This window comes from Physeter macrocephalus, chromosome 5 (genome assembly GCF_002837175.3).
Source record: "Physeter macrocephalus isolate SW-GA chromosome 5, ASM283717v5, whole genome shotgun sequence".
Taxonomy (NCBI): Eukaryota; Metazoa; Chordata; class Mammalia; order Artiodactyla; family Physeteridae; genus Physeter; species Physeter macrocephalus.
Window position 1 is genome coordinate 389,243 of NC_041218.1, and position 13,636 is coordinate 402,878.

A 13,636-nucleotide genomic window follows, 5' to 3' on the forward strand; every position below is an offset into this window, starting at 1 on the left:
GGCATTTTATTAAAATACATTCAAGGAATAGGGTACATTGCTATTAATTTTTTTTCATTTGTCTGCTTTTTTTGGTGTGAATAGGTTTTCTCAGTAGTTACATCTATAAACATAAAAAATCAGAATAGAATATTTATTCTTAGAAACATAAATTGATTGAAAATATAGTCTTAACCATAGCATTAAGAGGTGTGTTTCAACAAAATTTTAGTTTTATATTTGATAAGTACATATCAAATTTATAATCAGTTTATATGGCTTTGATCTATTTGTATCCCTAATTAATAAAAGTGTGAATTTAGAGCATTTTGGTCACGAGATATTAAATATGTATCTGTATATACCTATATATATTTATTTATATATATATTTGCTGAGACATGGTCCATAGAAGCTGCGTAGCAAAAGTAGATACTACGTTAGGACAGAATTATGTGGGAAACGTGCAATTGACATATGCGTTCACGAACACTCGTCCAATTGCCAGAGAATTCAGACGTCACTTGATATATATAAAGGATGATGTCACAGTTTTATTTTGAGTCACTCTTTATGTCAGAGATTGCATCCATTTCAGTCATTTAAGGCAAGACAGATTTTGATGTCAGACTAAAAAATGTCCGGATCCGAGCTCGCGTGGAAGAGGCGGGGCCCGGGCTCGGGCCCGGGAGTGGTGGGCCTTGGGGGAGGGGCTACGGTCGGGGCGGGGCTCGGGCGCGGACTGGGAGGCGGGGTCGCGCGCCCTCCGGAGGCCCCGCCCAGACGCTTCCAGTTCTCGCGAGAGCGGCGTGTGGTGACGCGCAGGCGGGCGGAGCGCGTCGAGGGCGCCGGCGGGCGGGTTTGAATCTGGTCCGAACGCGGGAAACTGCGGGTCCCGGGGACGAGGTGAGCGCTGCGGTGCCGGCCCGCGAAGGGCTGGGGGCAGGGGCCCGGGAAACAGCGGGGTCGGGCAGGTCGGGCCCCTAGCACCGCAGCCTCCGCATGGGCCGTGATCTGAGCCCGCGGCCCGGCTGGCGGCTCTGAGGTGGCCGAGGAGGTGGGCACTGGGGCCAGGAGCGCTCCACGCTCCGCGCTTTCCCTCCAGGACTGAATTTAGAGGATATGCAGCCTGGACCCGGGGCTGACACCGGACAGGATCCCCAGCCTGGGCTGGGAACTGACCCCGTATGGGACCCCCTGAGCCCTGGACCAGGGACTGACCCCAGACGGGAACCCCCGAGCCCTGTACCCGCGACTGACCCCACACAGGACCCCCCTGAGCCCTGGACCGAGGGCTGACACCGGACAGGACCCCCAGTCCTGGACCCGCGACTGACCCCACACAGGACCCCCAGTCCTGGACCCGCGACTGACCCCACACAGGACCCCCTGAGCCCTGGACCTGGGACTGACCCCAGACGGGACCCCCCGAGCCCTGGACCGAGGGCTGACACCGGACAGGACCCCCAGTCCTGGACCCGCGACTGACCCCAGACAGGATCCCCCTGAGCCCTGGACCTGGGACTGACCCCAGACGGGACCCCCCGAGCCCTGGACCGAGGGCTGACACCGGACAGGACCCCCAGTCTTGGACCCGCGACTGACCCCACACAGGACCCCCCTGAGCCCTGGACCTGGGACTGACCTCAGAGATCAGTTCCCTGAGCCTCCGTGCTCTGGGAAACCTGTTCTCAAGTATCTCTCCTACGTCTGAGATGAATGGTTTGCTCCAGGTGACGAGGGTTTTCCATGGTGACAGTGTGACAGGGATGTCTTTTTAATGCTCATCTTAATTCAGTGCCAGCCCTCCTGTGTGGAGAGCACAGTGCCATGGGACGGTAGCTGCGTGGTGGGGTGATCCTCTCACCTAGAAGGTAGCTCTGGCTGGAAGGGTGAGGTCTTGTGCACATAGTAGCGCGTTACTTTGAGAGAGAGAGATGGCGCGTAAGGGAAGAAATTAGTAACCCTTGAAGAACTACAGTCAGAGAGACAGTGGGGAGTGTGACAATAAGTCTGGTAGTCTAGTGGCAGTGGGTTACTGTGGTTAAGACCAGCATGCCAAGAATTACACTTGGAAATAGAGCAAACCAAAAAAGTTAGCAGAATCACAAAAAATCAAGGAGGGTCCCCAGTTTAAGGTATATGATTCCCTGCAGTTGATTGCACCTTTCTGGAATATTGTTTATTTAAACTCCTGAATTGGTACTAGCCATTATCAGTCATCAGGCGTTTTGCTGGTGGCCCTCCTGCCCGCTTAGCCAGTCGCAAGTTATGCTCATAGCTCAGGCGTCTGAGGTGAGGGATGGGGTTGCCACACTTCCGTGGTAATTATGTGGAGAAGTTATTTTCTATCCTTGTTGGTTTAATTTAAATGCTAAGATCTTGGGGTTCTGTATTTAAGATGACTCTATCCGCATAATTATTGCCGTTGGTACCAGTAATTTTCCATATTGCTCTCCTTATGACTGCAGGAGGTTTTCACTTATTTTTAAAGTGAGAGTCCTGTTACATACATGTATGTTCCATCATTTTGCTGCTCTTACTTCATTGGGCTGATGTCTTTCAAACCGGGGACTGCTAGCACTAGGTGGTGTGAATGGAAAATAGGATTCGTTAGGGGAAACACGGGCAGGGAGGGAGGTTGCACACAGTCCCTGAGCTCCGGTCCCGCAGGGGTGGGGAGGAGTGTGCTGTGTTGGGAGCTCCTGATGCGCACCCTAACAAGCTCCCAGGTGACCCCGGGCCACGCTCTGCATAACAGTGTGCCTGCAACAGGGATTTTCTTGACGGAGTAGGTGCTCTAGGAAGGGAGAGTCTTCAGGATTTGGCAGCTGGGCTTGGTCTGCTCTGCGCTGACTCAGACCTGAAGAAGCATGCTGCGAAGGTGCTGAAAGGGGGAGGAGGGGAGCCTCCTAGAGCTGTTGGGGTTCTCTTTCCTTAGTTGATAACTTCGTTAACATTCGAAAGAAACGTGATGTTATGCTGATACTATTCTCAGTAAAGAAAGTATGGAAGTTATTTTTATTTATTTTTAAAATTAATTTTTATTGCAGTATAGTTGATTTACAATGTTGTGTTAACTTCTGCTGTACAGCAAAGTTAATCAATTATACATATACATATGTCCACTCTTTTTTAGATTCTTTTCCTATATAGATCATTACAGAGTACTGAGTAGAGTTCCTTGTGCTATATAGTAGGTTCTTATTAGTTATCTGTTTTATACATAGTAGTGTGCATATTATCAACCCCAGTCTCCCAGTTTATCCCTCCCTCCCCTTTCTCCCTTGGTAGGGAAGTTATTTTTTAGATATTATAACTTGTTTATGTCAGAATATTGTTAGAAACTGTCTATCATAGGTGGTACAGGGATTTTCTTGCAGTTTTGGATACTAACTAATGTACCAAATTACATCTTGTAGGAAAAGGTATATTTGCGAACGCAAGTTTCAATATGATTGTGTTTTTTACTAGGGTTACAGAATAAATGCCATATGAAAAACAGTTTGATCTGCCATGGAAAAACGTGAGACATTTGTACAAGCAGTGTCTAAGGAGCTGATTGGAGAATTTTTGCAATTCATTCAACTTGATGTAAGTTTTATGTTTAGCTTTATTGTGTTTGTGACTGTTAATGTAAGACATTTTCCTAAAATCATTATATCCACAAATGAAATATAGTCATCTCAGTGAATCCGTAGGGACCAAGGTTTATTTAAAAAAGTAACACAAAACTATACTCAAATAGACCTGCTGATGGGCAACTACTCCCAAATGGTATTCCCTCCTTTCTTTGAAGAGGGTTGCTGTAAGGATGCTAAGTGGTGTAATGCAGTGTGCTTCTAATTAATTAAGTCTTTATTGACCTCTTGCTACGTGCATGGCACAGTGAGGAAGACATCCTTTTTGTCCTCGGTTATCTCCCGGGTTGTGGTGGATTCAGGCGTGAAACTACAGCAGGGTAAGGGCTAAGCTGGGACAAGGCTGGGGAGGGACAGGGTAGTTTTATCAGGGATCTGAATGGGCTGCGTGGAGACTGGGGGAGAGAATTGTGGACAAAAGGGAAAGACAGAGACCCTTGAGCAGCTCTGGTGAGCGTCCTGCGAGAGGTGGCTGGTGGGATTAGGATGGAGAAGTGGCCTTGGAGGGCCCTGGGGGGCTGCCCCGCCCCTTGCCTAGTGAGGAGCCCTGCCACTTCCCACCTGCCCCTCCTCTTCAGCGTTCTTAGTCTTCCCGTATTCTTTTTGCATCATTGGAGAGTCAGTTGCAGGCCATGTCTCATTATCCCTCAGTATTTCCCTGGGTTTTCCTAGAACACAGACACTCTACTGTAGAGTCACAGTAAAACCTTCAAAGAGGGAGCTGGACGGTCACCTGCAGGGTGTTTGCGGGTCTCTTTGCCCAGTCCCGTATCATGCTCTGTGCTCCGCTGTCTGACTTGCTGGTCTGTTTAATCCAGAGAGTTTCACAGCATCCCTTTTCATGACTGATAGTCTTGAGAAGTGCAGGCAGCAGTTCTGTGGTCTGTCCTTCCTTTACCCTTGTTTGATGATGTGGTTAAGTTTGTTTACGCGTTTTGGAGGAACAGCGTACATAAGTGGTGTTACGACCTCCTCACTGGGTAGAAGTAGTTGACGATTCTTGCCTGAATCGATTATTACTATGATAGCTACAAAACTGTGATTTCCCAGTCCCATATTGCTTCTGTATTTATTCATTGCTATTATCAGTATGGCCTCGTTGATTCTTATCTTATTCAAAGGGTTATTATCCCTTACTGTCGCTATTTCGGTGCTCAGATTTTACCAGATTGGATTCAGGGACAAAGTCATGGCCCGAGTTAGGTTGGAGACCAGAAACTTAGCATGCAGTCCTTGGCGTGGATGCGTTATTATCGTTGTTGCTTTTGTTATTACTTTAGCTATAGCATACTTTTGTAACCTAATTATAGATGTGGAGATGGTGGACATCTGGGTGGATTGATTTCAGGGAGGGTTTTTGCTAAGTGGGTGAAGATTAGTTTAGCAGGACTGACTAGGGGGAGGAGGAATCTTCTACTTTCTGTCTGATAACCCCTTTACTTTTCCCTTTTAAGAATGGACTTTGAAAACTACAGCCAAACTCTTGAACTTGTAACTAAGTTAGTGCATAAACTTTTCCCCAAGGATAGAACTAATTATTTGTATTTGGAATGTAACCGTTGCTATTTATTTTGCAGAAAGATGCTTCTGACCCTTTCAACTTAAGTGAATTGCTAGATGAATTGTCAAGGAAACAGAAAGAAGAGCTATGGCAAAGACTCAAGAAGTTATTAACAGATGTGTTGGTGGAGAGCCCGGTGGATGGGTGGCAGCCAGTGGAAGCCCCCGGTGAAGGCAGTATGGAAACAGAGCAGGGGTCAAAAATGGTAGCACTGGTCTTTCAAAAATCAATTTCCTTTTTCTTTGTTAAAAAATAATTGTTTTGGGGCTTCCCTGGTGGCGCAGTGGTTGAGTGTCTGTCTGCCGATGCAGGGGACACGGGTTCGTGCCCCGGTCCAGGAAGATCCCACATGCTGCGGAGCGGCTAGGCCCGTGAGCCATGGCCGCTGAGCCTGCGCGTCCGGAGCCTGTGCTCCGCAACGGGAGAGGCTACAACAGTGAGAGGCCTGCGTGCCGCAAAAAAAAAAAAAAAAATTGTTTTTTGTGTATAATTGAATTTTAAAATTTAAAGGTAGAAGTCAAGAATATCAGAAGTCTGTTTAATGTAGTTATACCCTTTTCTGATCCTACCACCATTAATCTAGTATTCAATGTTGCTGTTTCAGACTGCTGACTTGTGTTCAGCTTTAATTCACTTTTTAGAATAAGTGTCAAATATGGCTTGATTTTCTTTTACGTTTGAAAATTAAACTTTAAGTTGATTTTAATTTACTTGTACTCTAATTTTTTTTCATTTACAGAAAAAAAACATAGAAATAATTCATGCAATTACATCTGTGATTCTTGCTTCTGTGTCTGTTATAAATGAAAGTGAGAATTATGAAGCCTTACTGGAGTGTGCTGTTATATTAAATGGTAAGTTGACTCAGCTACAATGTGGCGTGTGTATGAGTGGTGTCTGAGTGACACTTAGACACCTTAGTGGTACAAGGGAGCCCTCAGCAGCGGAGAAGCAGAACTTTGCAGTGAAGCTCTTGTACTTCAGCTAAAAAAAAATGAGCAAAAGAGCATTCTTTTAGGGGCTATCCTGAGTAATTATTTAATGTAAGCCACATATAAATGTTTCACATGGTGAAAATGTGCGTTACTGAGCAACTGACTGCTGTTTAGGGGCTTTTAGAGATGTCTTATTTGACCTTCAGGACCAAGGATAAGAGCTGATAAAGGGGAAGCAGTCTGATGATAAATTTCTCAGCTAGTGATTACTGCCAGACATTTCAAGTTAGCCCAGCATTTGTGACATTGCATTTTTTTCTTTAAGTATGTTATGAACATGACCTGAGGAATAATTGTTGACTCTTAGGGGAGTTTTACTCTACTAATATTTATATCATAGTACTTCTCAAATTTTAACTAAACTGTAAAACTGTAGTTATTAATTTAGTGGGAACACTAGTCTGAATTAATGAGAAGATCTGATTTTGTAATATTATATGTGTAAAATTATAGATATAAAAGATGCAAAAGTAACTTTTAGTAATGTTCTTTAAGAAAAATATCCCAAGTACCCTCACCTCCACTGTGTGAATCTGATTAGTTCCATGTGACAGATTCTCAGCACCACTTGGTTTATGTATCTGTTTAGTGTGCTGTTTTATTAAGAATTCTTGTGTTGAAATAATGTGTCTTATTAAGAAGTTACCCTAATCAGTATGAAAGTAGCTCCCAAATGCTTGTGGGTGTTACCACCGGTTTATCTTCAGTCTCCCTACATGCTTTATAAAATGATGAGCGCTAATATTGTGCATCAATCCCCATTAATTCAGGAATTTTACCTCAGAATAATGGCATTCGGATGTCTGCGGATTACAGTTATGAGCACATTATCAGTATTTTAAATTAGTTCTTGAGCTCTTCTGTTAATAACAGTACTATAGCTTTTGTATTCATTATAATAGTTGCTTTTACTGTTTTTCACCAGTGAGCCAGAACTTGAGGCCAGCAAACTGAGGGATGGTTGTAGTGTGTTGCTGGTTACTAGGCCGGGCCTTGCTCTACTGCTGAGTGTTGCCCTGGGTGTCTCTACGCTCAGATTTGGAGCCCAGTGTCTGCCTCTTGTAGATTAGGAGTTTGGACAATAGGCCCTCTCTGGGTCTTCCAGTTCTAAAATTCTCGGTTCTATTGGGTCTGCTTTTATAACAGTGGAAAACAATTTTTTAATTAACACCATTAGTTTCCCATAAATAATGTGTACAAATCTTTGGCCAGTTAAACATAAACTAATATTTGCTTGGCAAAGCTTTTAAGTCATAGTGCTCTACACGGTTGAACATGGACTAACACTGGTTCACTTTACTCATCGCTCAACGACTGCTCCATCGTAGGTATTTTGTATGCGCTACCTGAGTCTGAACGAGAGCTACAGGGCTCCATCCAGGATCTGTGTGTGATGTGGTGGGAGAGAGGCCTGCCTGCCAAGGAGGACATGGGGAAGACTGCTTTCGTCATGCTGCTGAGGAGAAGTCTCAAGACGAAAACAGTGTGTTTGCTTTCTAAAGTACATGCTGCGTGTTACTTGAAAGTGCAGGTGTTTATACCAGTCAGTAATTGTGCTTGCTTGCGAGGCCTGGCCCAGTGGCTTCAGTTAGGGTTTTGGCCTGGAGGGTATTCAGAGGCGGGCAGTCGAGCGTAGGCAGAGGCTCCACGCGTGGTCGTACGCAGGCTTCCTCCCCGTCTTCCTCGGCGCGTGGCCTTTGAGAGGCTGTCCCCGTGGTGGGGATTGCTCAGGGAAGGACAGAGGGGGTGGGGTGGTCAGGGAGGGCCTGCAGACCCGAGGGGGCGCTGGGCAGGAGGGCAGCCAGGGTGGGGCTGTGGAGGCCTGAGGAAGCTTCAGCGGGGCCACAGAGGGCATGGTGAGGGTTGGGTGTAACTTGGGCTGTTTCTCATCCTTCAGTCTTTGGTATACAATTCAGACATCCAGAAAAAGAGCAGTATTTTTCCCTGATCAAACAACGGCAGGTACTTATGTTCATCTTAGAAAACTGGGCAAGTGAAGAAGAGGGAAAATGAGGAAGAGAAAAATCGTCCATAATCCCGCAGCCAAGGTGACCCTTGTGATTCTAGGGATCTTTGGGGATTTCTCTTTGACCGCCCCCCTCACATCTTTACTTACTTGTCACAGCTTCCTACAAAGGTACCTACAAAGTGAAATTTGTAGGTCAGTGGCTTTGAACTTGGAGCTCTTGGTACACATTGCCAACAGCTTTCTATAAAGCTCGCAGCTGGTCACGTTCTTACCACCCGTGGGAGAGTCCGTCTCACTGTGGCTTCCCAGGAGCAGTCAGTTTTATGGCAGAAAAGAACCTTTTTGGCTATGTCCTCAGCTAGTGCTCTGACTTTCTCTGCTGGCCATAGGAGTGATTTGAAAAATCCTGGTTTGTGTCAGAACTTAGCCTTAAGCCATCATTGGTTTGCCCTTTTTTTTTTTTTTTTTTTTTTTTTTGTATGCGGGCCTCCCTCCGCCGTGGTCTCTCCCGTCGCGGAGCACAGGCTCCGGACGCGCAGGCCCAGCGGCCACGGCTCACGGGCCCAGCCGCTCCGCGGCACGTGGGATCCTCCGAGACCGGGGCGCGAACCCGGTTCCCCTGCATCGGCAGGCGGACGCGCAACCACCGCGCCACCAGGGAAGCCCTTGGTTTGCCTTTTTAAAATCCATTTTCACTGCCCTTTTTGTTCAGCTTTTAAATCAAGACTATTTAACGTCTTCCTTATGTTATACACCTGTGCCTTTACCACAGTAGCCGCTAGCCACACAGGGCCATTTACGTTTCAAGTTAAGAAAGTTAAAGATTTGTTTCCTCGGTGGCACCAGTCCCATGTCAGTTGCCCCATAGCGTGACGTGGCTGATGCTCCACACTGGTCAGCATAGACTCCTCCTCGTCGCACAGAACTGGCGAACAGCACTGTCTGTCAACACCTCTGCTTGCTTTTGCCTAGGCTTTAAGAAAATGTTCTCTAGAGCTCCATTTGCAAATCTTAAGATGTTTTCTCTTGTCATTATTTCTTTTTTTGATGATATAAAATAGTCTCAGTTATTTTGAAATGTGACCTTACCCTTTATAAAAGAAAAACTTAGACGTTTTTCTTTTCATGTCATTCCCAGGGTGCAGACATCTGTCGGCTATGGCGTATCCATCAAGCTTTATATTGCTTTGATTATGATTTGGAGGAAAGTAGAGAAATTAAAGACATGCTGCTTGAGTGCTTCATAAATGTTAATTATATCAGAAAAGAAGAGGTAAATGGTTTTTCTTTTTTGGTGTGTTTGTGAACTGCTTTTTAATGGAAGTTTTTCTTAAGTTCATGTGTTTGCTGTTTGCATCATGCTCAGTGTATTAATAAAAGAGTCAGCTTAACTATCAAGAGCTATTGTACTTTTTGCAATTCATTTTTACTGCGTGGCAGTGTTAAGCAAACGTTTTCCAAGTCCTTGCGTATTTCATCGTTAAATCAGAAGGTAACAGGTGGCTGTGCGAATCCTCGGGGAACCATGATTGCATTTTAAATTAAAAATGAATAAAAATAAGGTTGAGCAAGCACTTCCCCATGGATCTGACCCTCTGCTCTAATTCCAGGTTAATTGGCATATAACTCAAACCCATCATCACGCAGTATTCTTGGTTTCTTTTTCCTACCCATCCAATAAATCCAAAGAGAGGCTTCTGGCCCAGTGCTACATTGTCCACTGGTGGTGACTCCCACATGTGGCTGTTGAGCAAGCTCATGAAATATGGCCAGTCCAGTTGTGGCCTTGAGTGAAAACTACACACGGATTTGAAACTTAATACAGGAAAAGAATGTTAAATATCCCACTAATAATTTTTATATATTTATTGCATATTTAAATGATATTTTGCATATATTGGACTATATAAATATATTATTAAAGTTAATTTAATCTTTTTACTCTTATTAATGTGGCTACCAGAGGATTAAAAATTGCAGAGTGGCTTGTCTGGTTCTCTTGGACACATTGGTCTGCTGTCTTAGGAGTTTTCTGTAGTTGTTGTAGATCGACTGTATCTCCATGCCGGGGATGCAAAGCACATTTTTTAAATTATAGAATGTAGCCTTCTTCTGATTACTGTGGCCTGGCAGACCTGATTGGAGGCAAAAGGAGGCAGTTGTCACCCCCCCGAAGGATGTGTGGGGAAGGACCTCCCAGAGGAGGGGGGGGCCTAAATGAAGAGTTTGCTCAAGGTTTCACCCTCACAGCTGGCCAGGGGAGCGAAGGATTTGACCCAGTTTGCCCACTCCCCACGCACAGTCTCTGCTGGCAAGGTTAAAGGGCTGTACCGGATGCTGGCCACACTGGCCAAGACCTTCAGCTCTCGGGGTCAGAAAGGCTGTGTTCAGACCCCTGTTTGTCCACTGAGTAGGTGGTGACCTTGATCACACTCCTTTGAATCTCAGTATTTCCTTCTGTAAAATAGGAACAGCAGGTGCCCTCTCCCAGGATTCCCTTGAGCGGCACACGAGGCCATTCATAGAGCTTTTAGTGCCTGCAGGACGGGAAGTGCCCTGACTGTGCTCTTGTTACTCTCCCATCATCATTGTTGGGAAGACGCTGGATGCATGGCCTCTGCCCTGAGTATCCCAGGGTGGGTGTGAAATTTGGGAGAGTAAAGAAGTTAAGAGTGGATTCAGATAAATAAACTTTATTTATATTGACTTATACATAGCAGTGGATGAAGCGTGCTTGTCTCACACATACATATGTGCAGGTGTAGACATAAATATACACGTGTGTGTCTTAAAGCGCTCTCCTTTTTTAAATTCATGTGCTCTTTTGAATTTAAGATATCTAAACTTAGTTTCCTAATCAGTCATTAATTTGGTCATGTCAGTTTCCAGTCATTCTTGGTAAACAATAAATCTCTTCTATACTCTACTGGCAAGTTACTTCCAGTAAATACTTTTTTTTTTTTTTTTTTTAATTTATTTGGCTGCACTGGGTCTTAGTTTCCACAGGCAGGATCTTCATTGGCACATGTGGGATCTTTAGTTGTGGCATGCATGTGGGATCTAGTTCCCCGACCAGGGATTGAACCTGGGCCCCCTGCATTGGGAGCACAGAGTCCTAACCACTGGACCACCAGGGAAGTCCCAGTAAATACTTTTTAAAAAACTTACCTGTTGCAAGCATGGTGAACCCTGCCTTTTGTATCTAAGTGTGTTGTGCGTCTGTAGGACTCCAGACACTGGTGTGCTGGTAAGCAGTGAGGTGATGGTGCCCTTCACAGGGAAACTCTGGGCAGATGTATTTTATTCCCCCTGTAGAGAGTAAATATCATCTTACTTTTTAGGTTCACATGTGTAATCTAGTAGTATGCATAAAAATTAATATTACATGGTATATGTATGACATTTATAACTACATAAAATATATGGGGACTATATGTGTTTGAAAATTCTACCTTGGCAAATACTTAGCTTCTTTTTTTTTTTTTTTGGCCCAGCCGCTCCGCGGCATGTGGGATCCTCCCAGACCGGGGCGCGGACCCGGTTCCCCTGCATCGGCAGGCGGACGCGCAACCACTGCGCCACCAGGGAAGCCCAATACTTAGCTTCTTAACTTCACAAGCCCTCGGTTTTGTCTTTTATAAAAGATGAAATGAAGTGATGTTCAGTTCCATTCCTACCCCAAGATGCTAAATTTCAAGCATTCTTTGATTTTCGGTTGTGGAGACATCGGGACAGAGCCAGAGTGAAGCGCTGATGCACCATTTAACTTGCCTGCTGGGCTGTCGGGTAGCTATCTGGGTCACCGTGTGGTCGGACAGGAGTAGCTCAGGGGCGCCTGCGGCCCGCCCTCCACGGGGAGCCTTCCACCTGCTGCTGCCCAGCTCAGTCCCTCGAGGCTCCTGCCGCCGTCCCCACACAGCACTGCCACCCGAACCGCTGTGCTGAGTGCAGCTTCAGTGTGTGGTTTCTAACTTAGAAGTATGGATGCTTCCTTGTTGGGTGTGGCAAACTTTAGTGTTACTACACTTTCAAAGAATGTTTGTTTTTTGGTTCCTGGGAACGTTTTATTTGGTTGCAATTTTAACATTATATTCTATTTTTTTAATTTATAGGGAAGAAGATTTCTTAGTTCTCTCTTCAACTGGAATATAAATTTCATTAAAATGATCCATGGGACCATTAAAAACCAGTTACAAGGATTACAAAAGTAAGTATTAAGGGTAATTAATATTTTGCGCTTAGTGCGGTTTTGAAAGCTTCTATGTGACCTGACTTTTAAATTATATTAATGTATTAGAAGCTTTAAAAATTATCTCTTAAACTATTATTTATTATGTACTGTTGTATCACTGGATATTTCTTTTCCTTGCTAGAGGAAACCATTTTTTTTCCGTAGTGACACTGAAATTAAGATTTTTACTTTGTGGTAGTTCTTTAAATAGTCAAATTATTTACCAGTTAAATTTCAGCTTCAATCATAGTAAAGCCCGTGTCACGAGCACTTCTGATACCTTTGGACGTAATGTGCACTGTGCGATTTCCCGTGGACTGAGCTATGTGGTGGGTGGGAAGAGTCCTGGGGAGGGGCTTAGAAGACGCTCTTGCCCGAGCTCCCAGCCTCTGGGCCCTGACAGCATTGGGAGCTGTCTGCTGGATTCACGGCCAAGTGCTTAATCTGCTCCGGGGCTGAAGGAGGCTGCATTTTATTTATTTATTTATTATTCATTCATTTATAATTACTTAATTAATTAATTATTGGCTGCGTTGGGTCTTCTTTGCTGCGCATGGGCTTTCTCTAGTTGCGGCGAGCGGGGGCTACTCTTCGTTGTGGTGCACGGGCTTCTCATTGTGGTGGCTTCTCTTGTTGCGGAGCAGGGGCTCTAGGCACATGGGCTTCAGTAGTTGTGGCACACAGGCTCAGTAGTTGTGGCTCTCGGGCTCTAGAGCACAGGCTCAGTAGTTGTGGTGTATGGGCTTATTTGCTTCGCGGCATGTGAGATCTTCCCGGACCAGGGCTCAAACCCGTGTCCCCTGCACTGGCAGGCAGATTCTTAACCACTGCACCACCAGGGAAGCCCGAGGCTGCATTTTAAAACCGAATCCTTGTGTTTGCTTTGGCAGCACATATACTAAAATTGGAACGATACAGAGAAGATTAGCATGGCCCCTGTGCAAGGATGACACCCAAATTCGTGAAGTGTTCCATATTTTTTACAGATTGCCAACAAACACATGAAAGGATGCTCAACATCAGTAATCATTAGAGAAATGCAAATCAAAACTACAGTGAGTTTATACCTCACACCAGTCAGAATGGCCATCATCAAAAAATCTGCAGGGCTTCCCTGGTGGTGCAGTGGTTGAGAGTCCGCCTGCCGATGCAGGGGACGCAGGTTCGTGCCCCGGTCCGGGAAGATCCCACATGCCGCGGAGCGGCTGGGCCCGTGAGCCATGGCCGCTGAGGCTGCGCGTCCGGAGCCTGTGCTCCGCA

The 13,636-nt window shown here is 45.4% G+C and overlaps 1 protein-coding gene and 2 non-coding genes across 7 annotated transcripts in view; 2 read left to right on the top strand and 1 right to left on the bottom strand.

Moving 5' to 3' along the window:
• The first annotated feature begins 793 nt into the window (after nucleotides 1–793).
• The window catches only part of NCAPG2 (non-SMC condensin II complex subunit G2), a 61,441-nt gene continuing 48,598 nt past the window's right edge, over nucleotides 794–13,636 (top strand). For 2 of the 5 annotated variants that reach the window (XM_024129583.3, XM_028489499.2), the window contains exons 1-7: nucleotides 799–885; nucleotides 3,454–3,573; nucleotides 5,198–5,386; nucleotides 5,921–6,035; nucleotides 7,505–7,707; nucleotides 9,284–9,418; nucleotides 12,258–12,352. In XM_024129583.3, coding sequence (XP_023985351.1) covers nucleotides 3,496–3,573; nucleotides 5,198–5,386; nucleotides 5,921–6,035; nucleotides 7,505–7,707; nucleotides 9,284–9,418; nucleotides 12,258–12,352 — 815 coding nt within the window. In that variant the 5' untranslated portion in view covers nucleotides 799–885; nucleotides 3,454–3,495. Of the gene's footprint in view, nucleotides 886–3,453; nucleotides 3,574–5,197; nucleotides 5,387–5,920; nucleotides 6,036–7,504; nucleotides 7,708–8,048; nucleotides 8,225–9,283; nucleotides 9,419–12,257; nucleotides 12,353–13,636 lie in introns of those variants that run through there. The other 3 variants (XM_024129588.3, XM_028489501.2, XM_028489502.2) reach the window with 3 other exon arrangements.
• Nucleotides 11,210–11,282, bottom strand: TRNAG-CCC (transfer RNA glycine (anticodon CCC)). Its single transcript has one exon. It is a non-coding gene; the product is annotated as a tRNA-Gly (tRNA).
• LOC112067203 (U6 spliceosomal RNA) lies at nucleotides 13,251–13,357 on the top strand. The gene has a single exon (XR_002893146.1). It is a non-coding gene; the product is annotated as a U6 spliceosomal RNA (small nuclear RNA).